The following is a 20,442-nucleotide window of genomic DNA, read 5'->3' as shown; positions in this document are numbered from 1 at the left end:
TTATTATAAACGCCATAATTAGGCACCCATTCATGCAACAGTTACTATCTTTTGTCATAGAATGGATTCTATGAACGAGAGAAATAATATTAACTCATTTTATCAAAAAAAGTGGAGATAGGGTCATTTGCCTCTAGCGTATGGAACTATCAAAATGAGCATAATTTTTGGCGATGCAAAACTTTTGCGGTTATGTTTAGTTTTATTAATCTACTTATTAGAATTTTTTTACTCTTGTTATTATCTAAAAGAGTATTTTTGTTAGCGTTAACACATTAAATAATTCTTTTTTAGTGCACCATCGACGCAATGGACAAAGAAATGAACCGTACTCTTGAATTATTAGCCACTACCAGAACAGAAAAAGAAACCCTAGAAGCCGTTTTGTTCGATAGCCAAACCAATTTAGAAGCTTCCGAAGACAAGAAAGCTCAATTGGAAAAAGAACAACAAGAATTACTTATAAAGCAAGAAAAACTAAAAGCTCAAATCGCCAAACTAGCTAAAGACTTGGAAAGATCTGAAAAGAAATTCGTAGAAATGAAAAGTAGCATGACACATGCAGCTGGCAACAAAGAAGTAGAGTTTAAACAAACGGTTGACAAAATGAAACAACAAAACGAAGATATGGTTAAGAAGTTGACCGAAGAGAAAGAGAAGATCCGAACTTCGTTAGAGAAGAGACTTCAACAGTCTATACACAAGTTAACAAACGAAAAGGATGCGGAGATTCAGCAGTTAATGGAAAGAATGGAAAATTTGCAGAGTCATATTGAGAATTTGTGCCAACAACATGAGGAGTTGATGTTAAGGGCTGAAAATGACAAGCAGCAAGCATTGTTAATAGGTAAGTTGGATTTTTATCTTGCAATGTCCTTAGTACGGTTTTTATTTTTATAATTAAAAATTTTTAATTAGAGGATTTGGATAGGTCCTTTAGTCACTTCCACATAATTCGCTTTATAAATTGACATTTTTATTGTAAATAACCTGTAAGTCCAACAATCAATTGAATAGGATGACTCACTGTCAAAAACGAAACACTGTGAACTGTTGGACAATTACACAATTCCACCGGCGTCGTTATTTGATTATTTTTTTAGGATTGAAGTATTTTATTAGAAATTAATTCCATCGTGATGTCTCTGTCGTGATCCTCTTTGTCATTTCATGAATTTCTTACTTTCCCAGGTTTAAATATTGTATTTAAGTATATGGGATTAAACCACAATCGATTGTAATGAGAATTACATTTTACATTTTGACGTTTCGATCTCCAATCAGAAAGTCGTTTTCAAAAAAAAATTATAAACCAAGAATTGCAAAATAGGCATTCGGTGGGGCTTTTCCAAGTATAACTCCGCTTTCATACGTGCGATTAACTTTCAAAACCAATTGCTTCAGCTTTAAAAAATACTTTGCAAAATTACTTTATTTTTATTAATAAAAAATTATAACAATTAAACATTAAAAATGTCACTAAAAGATGCGAACTGATTTGTTTATAAGAGATTTAAATAAGAAGCTATAAAACAACTCAAAACGAACATTTTAAGTTTTGGTAAATGTTTCTATGTTAATTTTTGTCCAATATAATATGGAACTTTTAATAACGCGCTCTGAGGCGGACGGTCAGCTTACTGCGAATGCGAGTGAGTGTAAACCGCGCGCGTAAATCAATTTTCAATATCTCGGCTCGGCAAAAATTAACATAGAAACATTTAATAAAGCTTAAAATGTTCGTTCTGAGTTGCTCTATAACATCTATGGCTCAATTTTGTTTAAAACTCGTATAAACAAATAATTAATTCACGACTTTGTAACGAAAATTTGAACGATAAACTGCTAAAACTGTTTTATTTGTAATGATAAAGTAATATGCATATCTGAATCTACATAAATTTTACGTATGCATTGGTTTTTATTCGCTGCGAGCGGTTTGGGGTTATTTTATAATATAATTTTATTTTCAAAGTTTATAGCTTAATTTTGTTTCAATCTCTTATAAACAAATTAGTTCGCATCTTTTAGTAATTGTTATAATTTTTTGTTATTAAAGGTAAAGTAATTTTGCAAAGTTTTTTAAGCTGAAGCAATTACCTTTAAAATGAAGGGTTTGAAAGTTAATCGCACACATGAAAGCTGAGTTATACTTGGAAATGCCCCATAGAATGCCTATTTTACAATTGTTTTTCACGAAATTTGGTATAACTCCGGTTCTAACAATCAGATCAAAGTTAACCAAACGCCATTTTGTTCTTTTTTATCAAATGAAACAATTTTCATTTTGGTAAAATTAAATATCTCTAATAGTTTAGGAGATACAATCACTTATACAATTAAATTGCTAATAACAAACTATCTGACGAGTTTTCAGCATGATACCCTTCAAAAATCGAACCTAGCACCAAAAAACATAAAAAAAAACAAGGAATCGAGGGGAGATAAAAGTGCATACTCAACCACCTCCCCTCCCCCTGGTGGCTAGAATATTTATGTTATATTTTTGTTGATGCTTGAAAACTAAATGATTGTTGTTATGATATCGACTGCTAAATTTATGTACTATTCATCCACGTCATAGACCCGTCACAAGAGGTTTTATGAAAGGTAGGGTAATTCGAGGCAGATGACGCAGCAGGTGAGATGGCGCAATGGTTTTACAGCGCCACCGCTAATCTTAGAAGTTAGAAGGGGAGCAGTTGCGCTCTGATGTAGTTTAGTTCATATCTAGCAAGTCGCCGCAACGTTTTTGTTCATCAGAGAAATATCTACTTGAATATCAATTTATGTGTGATCCGTATGGTACAAAAATATTTTCCGATTTCCTTCTTTGTGACATTGGACTTTAAATTTAATAATAATTTTAGTACAATATCGTTTCAGGTAAGTAAAAGTATTTAAGTTTTTATACATAACCTCAAAATTGTGCATATTTCCAAACTTGGTTCATTTTTGAGGTGTGCCATCTCACCTCTCACAACGAGGATAGATGGTTCACTTAGTTTTGAGGTGAGATGGCTCATTAATAATTCCTGTACTTTTGAGTATGCCTACCAAATACAAGTGCACTGAAAGTTGTTCCAGAGTTAGTTGGACGGAACAACAGTGAGCCAAAGCCATTCAAGCTCTTAATGAAAATAGTATGGGAGTTGAGGCTGCTCGAAATTTTGGGGTACCGGCAACCACTCTACGAAGAAGAGTGGTTCTCTTGGACCCTCATCCTCCTAAACACCATCATGATAAGGAATTGAGATTAGCTGGTTTTACATGACTGCAGTTATTTGTGCAGAGAAACCCAAGGCTGTCAGTGAGAAAAGCAAAAGATCCATTAATCGATCCTTGGATATAAACAAAAAAGGCATTGAGACTTACTTTCAGCTGCTAAAAAATATTCTGAATGTTATTGTTAAGAAAGAATCTAAAAACGAGCGAAAATTTTAACTGCAGAGACAACAATTGGCGAAAAAAAGAACAAAGCGTCTAAGAAAAGAGAGAAAGAAATAAAGACCATTAAATTAAAACCCGTTTTGAAGAAGCCAAAAGGACCAAATGGAAAACTAAGAAAGCTGTCAAACGCGACTCATCCTCAGAAAAAGATCTGCGACTTGACTTTTCAGATGATATGGACAACGATGACAAGGTAGAAAAGGAAAATCTAAAAAAGGATTATTTACAAAATAACTTTAGCTTCAGAATAGCAGCCGAGAGAAATGGCATTAAACATCAAACATTAGCGCGATACGTAAAGAAAGCTAAATAAGATCGCAACGACGTATTATTGTATAACCTCTACGATACTCGAAGGGTATTAAATGATGAACAAGAAATATTGCTTAAAAATTACGTAATACAGTGCAGCACATTGTGTTACGGAAAGACTACAAAAGACAAGGTAACTGGCTTACGAACTCTGTCTGTATACGTAACAAAATTCATATACCTCAGAAATAGGAAGAAATGAAGTCTGCTGGACTTGGTTGCAGCTTATCCAGAGCTGCATCATTTATTCGGTGTAATGTGGATGCATTTTTTTTCGAAATTTAGAGGAAGTTTTGAAGCGTTTTGATGGATTTTGTTATGTGAAACGGAGCACGTGCTGCTACATTACAGGATGAACTCTGAATTATTTGTAGCTGTTAGGCGCCATTTTATACAACACTTGAACAGTTCCAAAACAAATCTAACATTACTGATCTTGAAATGATAATGCTTGGATGGAATAAAATTAGGAATGAGTATATTAGGGGAAGTCTAGGGGTGGCACCACTTGTTGCCAAGATGAGAGAGCATAGGTTAAGATGGTTTCGTCATATTCAACGTAGGGACGTTAATCACCCAATACGAAGAATTGATGATCTGCGGGTTCCTGAAAGTAGTAGGATAGGAAGACCAAAAAAGACCTGGGGGAGACGCTTAGGCAGGACATATCGGTAAAGGGTATTAATATTGATATGACCCAAGATAGAAACTTATGGAAAAATGTAATTAGGGAAGCCGATCCCGCATAGGGATAAAGGCAAAGAGAATGATGATAATGATTAGTAATTTTACAACCAAAACCCAGTTTTTTCATTCTAATAAGTACTTTTAACAAAAAATTGTGTAAAAATGTTTTAATTTTAAGAACTTTCCAACCCTTTTTACAGTAAAAATCATTATAAGTTATACTTAGAGAACCAATATGTTGTAAAGCACAGCTATTTTTAAGTTTATGTACATTGTAGCCGACAAATAATTTTTACATACAAAATATAAAACGTGTGTGTTATAAATTAATTTGTCTTCAGATTTTCAGGGTTTAAAATTTAAAAAATAATAATAACTCATACGAACACCCCAGAATTTTCCCAAAAGTACCTACGCACTTGAGAGTCTGTAAAAGGGATTAAAATAAGGATCGGCTATATTTCCTCGAAACAGGTGGGCATATGTAAAAGTTTTAATTTAAAACATTTCCTTCAAATTTTGATTTATTACTCCGTCTCGATTGCGAAAAGATTATAAATATATTAAATTTATCCTGAAATCATTCTTAACTGATCACAAATTCTCTTTCTTCAAGTACATATTTGTTAATCTCTTAATCTTCTTACCTACCTCAATAGGATTATTTGTACAAATATTAATAAATTAATGTAAATATACTGTTATAAAAGCATTAAAAACATAATAACCTTGAAAATAATAATTTTGTGCGAGCAGGTAACAAAATTATTAAACATAAATTGGGCGTATTTAAATTGTTTGAGTCATCACAATGCATTTATGTATAATTCGTTACAAAAAAAATATAAAACGTAAAAGCAAGCCAGACTATTATTACAAGGCATTACAAGTTTAAATGTTTGTATCTTTATGTATAAATCTTAAAAACGGAGTACAAAAGTTTCAAGTGTACAAGGAATGCAAATTTTTTCTAAACAAGGTTTTAACTCGTAAAATGCCATGAGAAAGTTAATTTCAATTATGTTATTTTCCAAATAAGGGCAATAGCGTGGATTTTTTTATAGTAACGATTACCTTTAAAGATCCAAACCAAAGAATCCAAACAATCTTATCTCGGTAAGTCTTTCTTATCAAATTTAAATGCTAATATTCTTTCAAGTTATGTCTTTGTTGTGTTAGTAAATTTTGCTTTTGGTTTTTACGATTTATCAATTATCATTTAAATAAATTTAAATTTTATATATAAAGGACTTCGACAAGGATGCCGCTTGTCGCCAACCTTATACATTAACTTTATATAGAAAAAAAAACAGTAAAACACTGCAACAAAAAATGTCGACAGGTGGAAGTAAAAGTTGGCTATCCATAGAGTTTTGTTTACCGATATACCGATGATCAAATAGTTTTAGCAGAAAACAAAGACGACATCGTCTACATGATATAAAAGCTGAAAGAAGAATTTAGAAACTGGGGTTTTCAAATTAATTATGATAAAATCCAATACTACTGTAAAATGTACGGCTTAATATTCGACGACGAATGTGGTTTGTACACGACGTTGCTCCAGTTCACCACAATGCTCTTATTCACAATCATCTAAATAATAATTTTCCTGGGAGCTCGATAGTCAGAGGAGGACCAACTGTTTGGCCACCGCGATCACCGTAATTCTCCAAAATTGATTTTTTCTCGTGAGGCTTTATGAAAGACTTTGTATACCAAAAGCCTCCAACAACGTCAGGTGATATATGAAAAATAGAATAAGAGAAGCTTTTAATAAAATTGACTTACAAATGTTAAGAAATGTGGCTCGGTCGTTTGAATATCGGTTACAAACTTATATAGACGTTGAAGGTGGACATTTTGAACATATAATTTAGACTTATTTGCTTAACATCACATTAATTGTTACATTCATTACATATTATTATGGTTTATATTTTTTGTTAGTTACTTATTGAATAAAAATAATTGTGTTATATTATCACTCAATACTCAATACTTATTCGTTTTTCTTAAACTGCCGCCAAACGGTCGTGCACTATAATGCCGTTAACAGCTATGACTGTGGCAGCCGTAGCTCAGTGGCTGTGTTACTGGCTTAACAAGCTGGAGGGCCTGGGTTCGAATCCCGGCACCGACAAAAATTTAAAATTTATAATTTAACTGAGCTGCCACCGTTCTTCGAAAGTAGTCGTTAGGTCATGTTAGGCGCGACCTGAAAACCCTAACACTAGACCTTAGCCAGAAAGTTACATGAACTTTACTTTAACAGCTATGACGTCATTCTTATGATGCGTTTGACGGCATTTTCTTCGGCTGCCGTTCGCTTGGAGGCTGGCCATCTTAGTATCAATCTCTGATAACGAATTTATTAATATTGCAATGCTTGCAAGGTAAAATCATTGAATCATAGATTATACAGTTGCACGAAGAAACAGAAGTATTTGTGGAACCGTGACTATCGGTAATGATGTAATCACTGTCTGCAAAAATTGTAATGTGTCTGATTTGTTTAAAATTACGAATTTCTCTTAAAACATTCTTCGAGGTTTCACTTGTGAGCAATGTAAAATATTTTTTTCATTAGAATCTTCCGGAAACATATCGACGGGTTTCTTTAAAATACCATAAACTGCCTTATGATCCCTCACTGTCTCTAAACTTAAAATAATTGTAAACAAGCTGTTTATAAACTGTTCCAAATGACTATTTTTGATTATAACTGATTTTAATTTAGCGTTAATAGATTCCAGGAGGTTATTTGTGTTATTTAAAAAATTGTTTTTAAAATTTTTTTTTCCTAAATTCCACTCATTCTTGGTATCGTGCCAGTTTTTCATGAAATACTCATACCCTGTTCGAGGTACACTATCTTCTAGCTCTTTCAAATATTTTTTGTAATCATCGTCTGTCTTAACATAGATTAATTTATATATATATATATATATATATATATATATATATATATATATATATATATATATTGTTATGCTATTTAAATTGTATTATATTGCTTACTTAGGAAAAATCCTGTCTATATTTATTAAATGAACTAATCTCCAATTAATCACAATAAATCAGCATTAATTAATTACAATCTCAGGCTATTTAAATTGTACGATTTACCTTTGATCGTGGATTCAAAATATTTTCCAATTGGCGTCCTAATCGGGATAGGTAATATGACCTGAATAAAATACATAGAATTTCAACTGAACTATATGTGAGATGTCCTTTATTTTAATGAAATTTTATACAACAATCAATCCTGTAATATTTGCAATATACTAACTTTAAATATATGAGAAGTTGTTTTCTATCATGGACCCAAATGTTATTTTACATTGATTTTTAATATGTGTTATAACTAAGCTCTTTTTATAATTCCTTTTTTTTTTTTAGTGATCGCAAAATTAACTGTCTCTATTATTTATTCAATTTACTTGATTAATAAATGAAAATCACACTCCGGCTCTAATGAAATTTGACTGACCTTTCCTTCTCTGCCGTTGCAATTCTATGGCCACGCCACAACAAAAAAATCCTTTCTCTGCTTCAGCTCCTATTGTGGTCCAGATGACGTACACCTTTCTCCTATCTGTCCTTGTATCTCCAAATGTTTCCGGCTTCGTCTGCTATTAATATTCTTAGGCCCTTTGGTTTTCTATCTCTCTGTACCCCGTTCCTCACACTGGTCAGCTTTTCCACCGCAAATAAACACACCCGGTAAATTACGTCTTCGGGACTTCAAACAAACACAAATCACAAAGCTCCTTCCTTCTTGGACGACGAAAACTGACTAACTAACCTTTTTTTCTCTCTCCTATCTCATAGCCAAAACCAAACCTCCTTGCATTCAAAATTTGACCAATAAAAATCATCCACCTCTTGTGAGTATATCGTTACCACCCAACTCTCTCTATAAAACGTCATTCGGGTAATTCCAGAAAACAAATCTTCTTTAATTATTCTAACTAAATCTATCTACTTTACAAATATTTCTTACTAATAGCTACAAACGATACCTGTTTCTCAATTCAATGTCTTTTGTTAATAAACTTTTACCGATATAATCTTTCGGGGAGAAAACCACCGCAAATCCCGGTCCATTGTTCAACACTTTCTATATACACTTTTATTCCGGGTAAAACCATTTCACAATAACCGACTTATTTAAATTTCTTATCGATAATATTTGAAAGTCTTGTCTCTGAGGCCTAATGAACAATTCTTCGAACAACTTAAAATACATATTTTGTCTTATACAGGATGTTTGAAAATTCATATGCCCGTGTCTTTATGAAATATCAATAATTTTAATTTTTATTTAAGTAATAAAATTTGTATATCGGTTTTTTATTGCTTATGGACATTCAAAAGTACAACAAATCCCCGCCTTTGTAATCGATAAAATTTATCAATTTATGCAACTAAATTTTCTCGAGGCAAAATAAACGCACTTCCTGTATGCTATCTGTATTATCCTATCCTACTATCTACTTTATACAAATTTAAATCTTCATTCGTGATATTTATATACATCATGGATATTATAAATACCTCTGATCTTTTCAGAATCCATATGTTTCAACTCATAGCTGTTTACTCCATCTTCGTTGTTTACTATGTATGGCCCTTCGAAAACAGGCATCAATTTTGCGCAAATACCGGTCTGAAGATTTGACACTCTTAATGCTCTTACCATTACTTTGTCACCCTTTTGGAAAGTTACTGGTCTTCGTTTCCTATTATGACCCTGTCTCTGGATGTATTTCTCATTGCTTCTTCTTAATCTCCTCTGAACGGTTTCTATAACCTGTCGATACTCTCTTTGTTCTGGATCTTCCCACGGTCTTATCGGCATGACGCCTTTCATGATGAATTCTGGTGTTTCTTTCGTTACTGTACTTGGCATGGAATTTAGGTACATCTCTATTTCTCCCAATTTTCTGTCCCATCGCCGATGTTGACCATCCGTTGCAATACGAAGAAATTTCGTTACCTCTTGTATAAATCGCTCAGAAGGATTACTTTGGGGATGCCTGATGCTTACAAAGTTCGTCTCGATTCCCCGTTTTCTAAGCTGTCCCTTGAAACGATCATTTCGGAAGTACGTTGCATTGTCTAGTAAAATTTTTCTTGGGGTTCCTACCGTAGCGATGAAATTGTCTATTTTTCTCAATATTTCTTCCCCTTTTGTGGTGCGGCAACTATATAATTTTACGTATTTTGAGAACACATCCACCATCACCAGAATATGCTTGTTCCTTTGCGTGGTCACAATTAGATCGCTTAACATGTCGATGGCTATAATGTCCAGGTTGTTCCGGGAAACAATGCTCTTTGCAATATTTTCGTTTTTAAAATTCCTGCTCTTGTATTTCTGGCATACTTCGCATTTCTGTGTGATCTCTTTTGCAATGCGGTAATCTTGTCGACTGATGTAGTTTTCCCTAAATACAAGCCATACCTTTCTACTGCCAATATGTCCATTTTCCTCGTGTAGTTTCTTGATGATTCTTTCTGCCAATGTCGGTGTCACTAAATATAATTCCTTTTCGTCTATTCTCTTAAAAAATATCTCGTTTTCTAGCTCTGCTCTTCTCTTTTCTCTTTCTTCTAGGCCTTCCTGGTCGGTCCTTATCTCATTTAACGAAAATATCCCTTCGTCTTGTGTCAGTATATTCAATCCCACATGTAATGTAATTGTCTCCTTTTTTCCTGTATCTTCGTCCCGTGTTAAAGCGTCAGCTATTATGTTGTCTTTCCCTTTGATGTATCGAAATTGGAAATCATACTCTTGTAAGAGCAGAATGCCTCTGTGTATTCTGTTATTTACCAATCGATTCTTCATGATGTGTATCAATGCTGCATGATCCGTTTCGATGGTGAATTTAGCTCCCAATAAGTAAAACCTTAATTTGTTTACGCAAAATAGTACACTGGCGAATTCCAACTCGGTGACACTGTATTTTCTCTCATGTGTTTTAGTCACTCGAGATATAAAACATATCGGAACCTCTTGGCCGTTTTGTATTTGCGACAACACTCCTGCAAATTTCTGTATCGACGCATCCGTACGGAGTATAAACGGCAAATTGTAAATAGGGTGATATATTTTTGTTCCTTTAGCAAATTCTTGTTTCAATATTTTGAAAGCTTCCTCCTGTTCTTCTTTCCAATTCCATTTTGTCCCTTTCTTTAACAATTTTATTAAAGGAATTTCTTTTTGGCTTAAATCGGGAATTAATTTCTTGAAATAATTTATCGTACCGAGAAACCCTCGCAATGTTTTTAGATTTGTTGGTCTTGGGTATTCGTCGATGAGCTTTACTCTGTCCTCGGCTAGACTTACAGTTTCGGTGTCAAGTTTGAAACCCAAATAAATCACTTCCTTTTGAAAAAATTGACATTTTTCAATGTTTAGTTTTAATCCCGCTGTGTCCAATTCTTTCAAAATTATTTTGATATGTTCCACATGACTCTGCATATCTTGTGAAAAAATTAATAAATCGTCGATGTAATGGACGATGAACTCTTCATGGTGATTCAAAATGGTATGCAAAGCTCGTACAAGTGCTGCACAGGCGCTTTGTAATCCAAACGGAACTACCTTAAATCGGTATACTATACCATCAATTGAAAAGGCAGTGTAGTTTCTACACTTTTCAGCCAAAGGTATTAACCAAAAACTATGCTTTAGATCAATTTTTGAGAAAATATGTGATCCCGTGATCCTTCCAAAAATGGCCTCGATATTTAACGGTGATTCATATTGTGATACTGTGTGTTGGTTGATATTTCGGGCATCTAAACAGAGTCTTAACTCTCCACTGCTCTTCTTCACTATCACAATTGGGTTAATATAGGGTGAGTCACATCTCTCAATGATTTGATCTTCCAACATTTTTTTGATTTCTTGCTTTACTTCTTGCCGATACTTATAAGGAATTGGATAAGTCTTCGATCGAAAATTTCTCAAGTTTTTCACCTCAAATGAGTGCTCGTATTTTGTGGCCACTCGGTTTTCCTCATTTATCAGCGTTTCATAGTCTCTTAAAATTATACGCAAATCATTTTCTTTGCCTTCTCCACATATCAATTTTTTTTCTCTCCCATCAAATTTTTCGCACATATTCACCGTGTACTCCGTGTCTTCTTCAAACACCACTGTCTCCATTGTGTCCTCTTCATTTTCCTTTGTGTGTTTTTTTGTTGGGCTCGTCTCTTCTTTTGAGGAATCCCAAGTTTTGCTTTTATTTCTTGTCAAAATTTTTCCATCTTCTTCTCCTGAGCTCGTCTCATCTTTTGAGGAATCCCAGGTTTTTTTTTCTTTGATCTTTTTCAGACCTTTTCCCCTCTTTCTTCCTTTTCCTTTCTTCGTCGCCAGGTTCATTTCCACCGTTTGTTCTTTCTCTGATTCGTCCGTAATTTGTTTCTCTTGTTCCTTATCCTGTTCTTCTTCTTTTTCCTTGGTTATTTTCATCGTATTGGTTTTGAAGTCGATCACTACATGTTTTTCCGTTAATTCGTCAACGCCTACAATCATGTCATGTGACATATTCGGCATTATTACACATTGAAGTGCATACATATTTTTTTTCAATCGTACCATTACTCGTATACCTTCATTTATTGTTGCCAATGTCCGTTTATTTGCGCCCACTAAATTCACCCTAGGTATTTTATAAATTAGACTTGTTAAATTTACTTCTTCGATTAATTTTCTGTTGACCAGTGTTATTTCAGAGCCTGTGTCTATCATAATTTTAATTGGTTTCTCATTTATAAATCCATCCACAAATTTTAAATTAACTCCATTTCTCTTTTCATTGTTTCCTGCCAGTTTAATAAATTCCTTGGGGTGACAAAAAATTCCTGTTTGTTTCTTCGTTTTTAGTGAGCGCCTTCTTGAAAACACGCCTGTTGTTCTTCTGTGTTTTCTCTCCCGTCATCTTCTCTCTCATATTCATTTTCTTCTCTTTGCATATTATTTATTTCTCTTCTGTTCTCTTTTGGTCTATCATTCCCGTATCGATTACCGCGAGATTCCTGTTCATTCCGTGGGTTATTGTATCTGTTTCCTTGGTATGGGCGGTTATTTCTACTCTGATTTTCCCGATCCCTGTTTTCATTCCATCTCTGGGTTCTGGGTTCATAATTCTCTCTTCCGTTCGGTCTATTTTCATATCCCCGTCTAGGTATGAATTCTCGTCTTGTATAATCTCTTCTAAAATTTTGACCTCTATCTCTATATTCTTGGTTTTCTCTTTGTCTATAATTTTCTTGCGGTCTTCTTTCTCTTCTTTCATGCCTATGTGATTCTCTCATTTGCAAAAATTGACATAAGCTGTCAATGTCCTTGTAATTTTGGAGATTTATGTGGTCTTCCAAGGTATCTTCAAAATGTCGCGATATCAACTCTACCAATTGTTCTGATGAATAATTATATTGCAAATGTTTTGCATTATTATAGAGTTGTAATGCGTACATCTTTTCTGATACGCCCATCCTCTCATGGTATTTTCCATTTTGTAACTCTTTATTTACTTGTAGTTGCTGGATTTTTCCCCAGAAATAATTTAAGAATCTTCTCTCAAAATCTTGCCAATTGTCCAATTCTTCTTCCTTGCTGACAAACCAAAGATTTGCCTCTTCTGTGAGATGGTTTCTGATGGTTTCCTTTGCTGTTGCAAACGGTCCTATGTATTTGACTTTTTCCTTTAGGTTATTTATAAAAGGCACTGGGTGTATTTTCCTTATATCCCCGCCAAATCGTACTTTTACGTCTTCTGTGCTATGTACGATGACTTCCTTTCTTTCTACTCCTCTTATCTCCATCTCTGCAATTTGTTTAAATCTCCTTTCCGTTTCTTTCCGGTCTTCTTGTAGCGCATTTTCAAATTTTATTTCTATCTGTTCTAATTCCCTTTTTTGCATACTCTGAATATCCTTCATTTTAGTTTCGATTTCTTCTCTCTGCAATTCTATTTTCCTCTCTGTTTCTTCCCTACTTCTTTCTAAACAGACTTTTATTTCGTTTTCATATTTGTCCATACGCGTTTCCATTTTTTGTTCCATTTTTCTTTGGTTTTCTTCCAAATTGTCCAATTTTTGTTCCGTTCTTTGTTGTGATTCATCCATTATGTGTTTTGTTTCCAGTTGATTTTTATCCATTTTTTGTGACGATTCTTGTATTTGTTGTGTCTGTATTTGCATCATAGCTAATAATTTTTCTAACATCCCTGTTTCTTTTCTTTCCTCCATTATTGTAGCATTTCCTTCATTATCCGATCCTTCATCAATAATTGTTTCCTCTTCTATCTTATCCTCTTTCCTTTCTTGCGTTTTGCTTTGACTCCTTGTGGCCGACATGTTCGTTAGATTATTTATCCCCGCCAAATATGAAACTTTGAAATTTGTGCAATAATTTCCCCGCCAAATATAAAATTCTACTGGTCTGTTGCAACAAACGGGACTTTTCCTGTTCAAATGTAATAACTCTTGAGTACGAGTATCAAATTTCAATATCCCACAAATAAATCAAATGGTAAAATATCAAATGTCAAAATCAATCAAATCATTCAAGTATGGTAAAATTATCAAATTTAAATATCACACAAATAAATCAATTATGGTAACCTATAAATTGTCAATATCACGAATAAATCAATTATGGTAAATTGTATCTTAAAAAAAATATATAATCTTTATGTCCTCAATTTTTACATAATATTTCACTTTATCCCTGGCATATAAACTTTCAAATATCTGCTCGTCTACTCCTATCCTTTCAAATTTGCCAACTAGAAATATTTTTCAAAGCTTTACACGTTGGGGGCCATTTTGTTATGCTATTTAAATTGTATTATATTGCTTACTTAGGAAAAATCCTGTCTATATTTATTAAATGAACTAATCTCCAATTAATCACAATAAATCAGCATTAATTAATTACAATCTCAGGCTATTTAAATTGTACGATTTACCTTTGATCGTGGATTCAAAATATTTTCCAATTGGCGTCCTAATCGGGATAGGTAATATGACCTGAATAAAATACATAGAATTTCAACTGAACTATATGTGAGATGTCCTTTATTTTAATGAAATTTTATACAACAATCAATCCTGTAATATTTGCAATATACTAACTTTAAATATATGAGAAGTTGTTTTCTATCATGGACCCAAATGTTATTTTACATTGATTTTTAATATGTGTTATAACTAAGCTCTTTTTATAATTCCTTTTTTTTTTTTTAGTGATCGCAAAATTAACTGTCTCTATTATTTATTCAATTTACTTGATTAATAAATGAAAATCACACTCCGGCTCTAATGAAATTTGACTGACCTTTCCTTCTCTGCCGTTGCAATTCTATGGCCACGCCACAACAAAAAAATCCTTTCTCTGCTTCAGCTCCTATTGTGGTCCAGATGACGTACACCTTTCTCCTATCTGTCCTTGTATCTCCAAATGTTTCCGGCTTCGTCTGCTATTAATATTCTTAGGCCCTTTGGTTTTCTATCTCTCTGTACCCCGTTCCTCACACTGGTCAGCTTTTCCACCGCAAATAAACACACCCGGTAAATTACGTCTTCGGGACTTCAAACAAACACAAATCACAAAGCTCCTTCCTTCTTGGACGACGAAAACTGACTAACTAACCTTTTTTTCTCTCTCCTATCTCATAGCCAAAACCAAACCTCCTTGCATTCAAAATTTGACCAATAAAAATCATCCACCTCTTGTGAGTATATCGTTACCACCCAACTCTCTCTATAAAACGTCATTCGGGTAATTCCAGAAAACAAATCTTCTTTAATTATTCTAACTAAATCTATCTACTTTACAAATATTTCTTACTAATAGCTACAAACGATACCTGTTTCTCAATTCAATGTCTTTTGTTAATAAACTTTTACCGATATAATCTTTCGGGGAGAAAACCACCGCAAATCCCGGTCCATTGTTCAACACTTTCTATATACACTTTTATTCCGGGTAAAACCATTTCACAATAACCGACTTATTTAAATTTCTTATCGATAATATTTGAAAGTCTTGTCTCTGAGGCCTAATGAACAATTCTTCGAACAACTTAAAATACATATTTTGTCTTATACAGGATGTTTGAAAATTCATATGCCCGTGTCTTTATGAAATATCAATAATTTTAATTTTTATTTAAGTAATAAAATTTGTATATCGGTTTTTTATTGCTTATGGACATTCAAAAGTACAACAATATATATATATATATATATTCAGCGATTCTACAGTATTCACTGCCTTTTCTCGCTCAACCGTTTCCATCTCTCTCTGTTGTCCCATTCTCCATCGTTTAGGCCTCTCTTATTCATGGCTTCGTCTACTTCGTACTCCAGGATCTTCGGGGTCGTCCTCTTTTCCTTCTTCCTATGGGGCTCCATTCGGTTATTCTCTTTATACATCTGCTGTCGCTAGTTCTTCTTACGTATCCATACCACTTTAGTCTTTTTTGTTCTATATATGTTAGTATGTCTGTTTGTATTGATGTTCTTTGCTTTATTTCGTCATTACTTCTATCCATTCTTGTTACTCTGCAACATCTTCTCAGGCATTCCATCTCTGTTGCTACTATCTTACTGCTGTTTTTCTTGTTTATGATCCAATCTGTATTTTTGTCTTCATATTTAGGTGTCTATCCCACCATACTGAGTTAAGTTGTCGGATTGCTGTTCTTGTTTGTCCTAATCTTTGTGTAATTTCTTCCCCTGTAGTTGCCTTTTTCGTGATTATAAACCCCAAGTATTTGAATTTACCCTTTCCTTTGATTCTTACGTTGTCATCAATCTGTAGATCTTCTATGTCTTCTTCACTTGTAGATAGGTACTCTGTTTTCGCGAGATTAATAGCCTTGGCCTGGCCTAGCGAGGCCAGCCTTGGTATATTCTTCTTGTAGTTTCTTCATCATGTAGCTGAGGTCGTCTTGGTCTTGTGCAATCACTACTTGATCGTCTGCAAAGCTTAACGTATATTGATATTCGATCCGTACCGGTACTCCCATGCCTTCGCATTTTCTTTTCCATCAATGATTTCAATTAAACTTAATTTAAAAACTACAATACATTCTTTACCTTATTTATTGTTTTTGCATTACTTCTTTATATACATGGTGTTGATTTCATAGGGATTTCGAAATAAAAATGCCCATAACTTGTTAAAGACTCTATATAGTAATGAAAAGTTCAATATTAGAAGAACAAAAATTATGAGAGGAATATAAATATAAAAAAATATATAGGGTGCCATTTAAAAAATTGTATGTTTGCTATACCAAGTAGTTATTAATCACCCTGTAGATAGAATTCCACATATTTTCCAAATATGGAGAATATCATTACCTACATTTTTTCTAAATAAGTTTTTGGATATCTTGTACTACAATGGGATTATCGACCGATGTCGCACTAAAAACTCACCCTGTATATGCGTTTTTATTTAGATTTTGCATACTACTAACTTATGATGGCTTCCTATATTTGCCTATATTAGTGCCCTTATATTAAATATTTGGGAAGGTAATAACCCTCTATTTGAAAGAATCTTTTCAGTCTCTTGTTATTTTTTTTTCTGTTTGTTGAAGTTTGTTTTATTTTTATTTTTATTCGCTTCGGCCTTAAATTTCGCTGCAGCTGATTTCGTTTCATTTTTGCCAATATTTTAATTTTGGGTCTGCCAAAAAGCCAGCGAAATTGGTTACAAGAAAAGCTAAACCTTCAGTAAACACTATGGGTAATGCTTCATATCACAGGTCTTGTAGGAAAGAACAATCTGTTTTTTCTTGAAACAAAAAAACACATTTACAGCAAGGGCTACCAAAGAAATATATAACTTTTACTAAATATACTGCTTTTAAACGTATGTATGCCATACTTTTTTAACAATTAGTGAATTTTTGCTATTCATATTTTCTTATAATAAAATGTATTTTTGACATCTTTACTAATTTCAACACTTCTGTCTTTTATATTCGAGTATAATTCATAATAATTTAAAATCTGAACCGGTTTTATGACCCATAATGTAACTTATTGTACATCGGGCAAATATCAATGTCTAGTTCAAAGCTGATACCGATCGTTAAAAAGATGGCTCTTGGCCAAACATTGTGACCCGAAACAAATTGATCAAAAGTAAAATTTTACTATAAACATAATTTCAAGAAATCATTTAAAACACATGTGGATATTTAAACTACGTCAAACTGAATATAAGAAACTTCCAAAAATATCGATTTTAAGTAATATCGTCATTTTGAAGATTTTTGAATTAAGAATTATAATTAAATAAAGGATATGCTGAGTATCTCCCAAAAATGTTTTCATTTATCTTGATTACAAGTGCAGTACGGCTTTGTGCATGGTCTTATAGAGATATTCATTAAGACCCAGTTGTATCTACTTATGCTTTAGGGGATTATTCGAAATGATATCGTACGGGTGCTTTCCATTCTTCATTTTCTCCTTATTTGTATCTCAAGATATCTGTACTTGGTCATTTTCTCGTTGGTTGGTTGGTCTATAAGGAAAGTTAACCATTCTATCGAGTACATATTGATAATAAGAGAGCTATACCTACTGAGTCATGTTGTTCTTTATAATCACTTCCGACAAAAAATGCCTGATATCCTCCGGTAAGTTGATAAAATGGTTTTTTGAGTTTTTCATATCACCATTTGTTGTTTTCATCAATAACTACAAAAATAATGTTGTTTTGAAATTATCTAGGTCAATTGATTATATATTTTAATGTAAAAACTCTTGAAATGAAAGAACTTTTTATGATCTACAACTTGTAACAATTTTTCTCTAAAATGTACAAGAGTTTTCCTTCTTCACGGAATTATCAGCTACTTCTCATATATTTTTAGGACCTTCAAGAATCTATATAAGATTTTTACGTAAAATTAATGATTTTTTCACAGATAGACTGGTTTGGTGGTCTGTTAGGTGGCGCGGACGAGCTCGTGATGATCGGGGAATTCTCGCACTTTGTTAACCGAAAGCACTTTTTTCGTGGCGCCGGAAGTTGAGCGACGCATAGTGAAAGGGGGATTCCAAGGTTTGTATGTTTAAAGCACGGAGAGCTACCCTAAGCATTCTATGTTTGATTGTTGTGATAATGTATCATTTGTGTATTTGATTTTTCGTAGTTATCCGACACCCTATTAGGGTAAAAGGAAGGGGAGAAAGAAAGATTTTTCGTAGTTTTATTTTTATTGAACCTGCAAATAAAGGCAAAGTAAAGTCAATTGTGAAAGTTAAATATCAACATGTCTATTCTATAAAATATCTAGATAATCGAGCTGTAAAAGTAGTCCAGAGATGGAAGCCCCAAGAAAACAGAACAAGAGGAAGGCTCCGTAAAAGATGGATAGACGACGTAGAGAGAGATCTTAAAACCATGAACATCAGGCAGTGGAGACGGAAAGTATCCGACAGGGCAGAATGGAAGAACATTGTTAAGCAGGCCAAGACTCACAAAGGGTTGTAGCGCCATTATAACAAGAAGAAGATCTAAGTGGGAGCGAAAAACAAAAGAGAAAAAGAATGTCTGTAGAAAAAAATAAAAAGTTACCTACAATTAGTCAGTATTTTAAGAATGAAGAGTTTATTGATGAAAAACAAGTGAAGAGTGTTCTGAAAGTGAAGAATTGAACTAAACGTAACAGTAGCAGGGGCAGCACCCGGCGCTACTATATATCCAGAACAATCACAACAAGGTGCTAGTAAAAATCAAAGTGAATAATATTTTAGTGTGAATAAGGGTAATTTTAAAGAACTTAATGATCAAGTGAAACGGTTCGTGATCGAAAACAGTCATTTTAAATCTAACAGACATTGTAACTTCTTAAAAGACAGAGATAGTAGATCTTTTCTAGAAAAACATTATTATATTGTTTCCAAGTCTGGTATGAAACTTGAACGAACATGCTGGTTATTCGCAAATCAGTCATCTAAAAAAATACAAAATGTTTGTATCGACGACTGGACATATTGTAAGAGAGGTTATTGATATGCAAAATTTTTTTGAAACGGTTCATCAAATTTATTATTTTTTTGTCCACTGTATTGAAATATTGAATAAATTATCAAGTTTTATATCTAATAAAGAAATTTATTAGATATAAGATGCTATTTTTGCTTTAAAAGTTCGGTTTGTTGAAGTCCAAAAAGCACTAACGAAAACGTTTCTGTTAAATTGCAAATCAGATAAGAGAAGTGAAGATATTTCACTTAAGAAGAAAATTGAAAACTACAATTTTATTATGTTATTAAGTTTTCACTGCAACATTCTACAAACTATCGAGTCAGCTTCTAAAACACTTCAGTGGAAAGTCACCGATCTTTTAAATATACGTTTGAAAATTTGTTTGGAAGAATTGGAAAGGTATCGACAAGAATTTGAAAATTCAAAAAAAAAGGAAGCAAATGTTGTAGCAGAAAAGTGGTCCATCAACCTTGAGTTTTCTAAAACTCATCAGAGGAAGGTGAAACGCTATTTTGACGAACTTTGCGAAGATGAGCATTTTCAAGATCCGGAAAGTTTGTTTAAAGTGTACATACAGAGTATAAGACATCATTATTAATCAACTGGAGTCCCGAATTCCTTGCAATGAATGAAATTGTTTCCAGTTTCAGTGTTCTTCAACCTGCCACTTTGCAAAGTTTGTTTTTTCTTGGCGCCCCATCCAAAGAATTTGCCACGGGCCTCAGATGTTAGGGTTACACCACTGATCATATAAATGTGTTGCGTCTATCTTTTATTATTATTTTGTAGGTATGATCTACGAAACCCAGTGTTTTATTTACTAATAATATGAAAATTATTTAACCTCTCGGCTTATTACTTCTTATCGTATTTTGTTGCATCCCTTATTTACTTTTTACTCTACGTCACTGTTCAAAAGATACTTACTATAAATAGTAAATACCCCTATT

The 20,442-nt window shown here is 33.3% G+C and overlaps 1 protein-coding gene across 3 annotated transcripts in view; it reads left to right on the top strand.

Moving 5' to 3' along the window:
* Window positions 1-20,442, top strand: part of Root (ciliary rootlet coiled-coil, rootletin) — a 222,901-nt gene that overhangs the window by 157,216 nt on the left and 45,243 nt on the right. For all 3 annotated transcript variants that reach the window (XM_072520834.1, XM_072520833.1, XM_072520832.1), the window contains exon 14: window positions 295-847. In XM_072520834.1, coding sequence (XP_072376935.1) covers window positions 295-847 — 553 coding nt within the window. The remainder of the gene's footprint in view (window positions 1-294; window positions 848-20,442) is intronic.

This window comes from Diabrotica undecimpunctata, chromosome 1 (assembly GCF_040954645.1).
Source record: "Diabrotica undecimpunctata isolate CICGRU chromosome 1, icDiaUnde3, whole genome shotgun sequence".
In the NCBI taxonomy this organism is placed as follows: Eukaryota; Metazoa; Arthropoda; class Insecta; order Coleoptera; family Chrysomelidae; genus Diabrotica; species Diabrotica undecimpunctata.
This window is presented reverse-complemented; position numbering and strand designations above follow the sequence as displayed.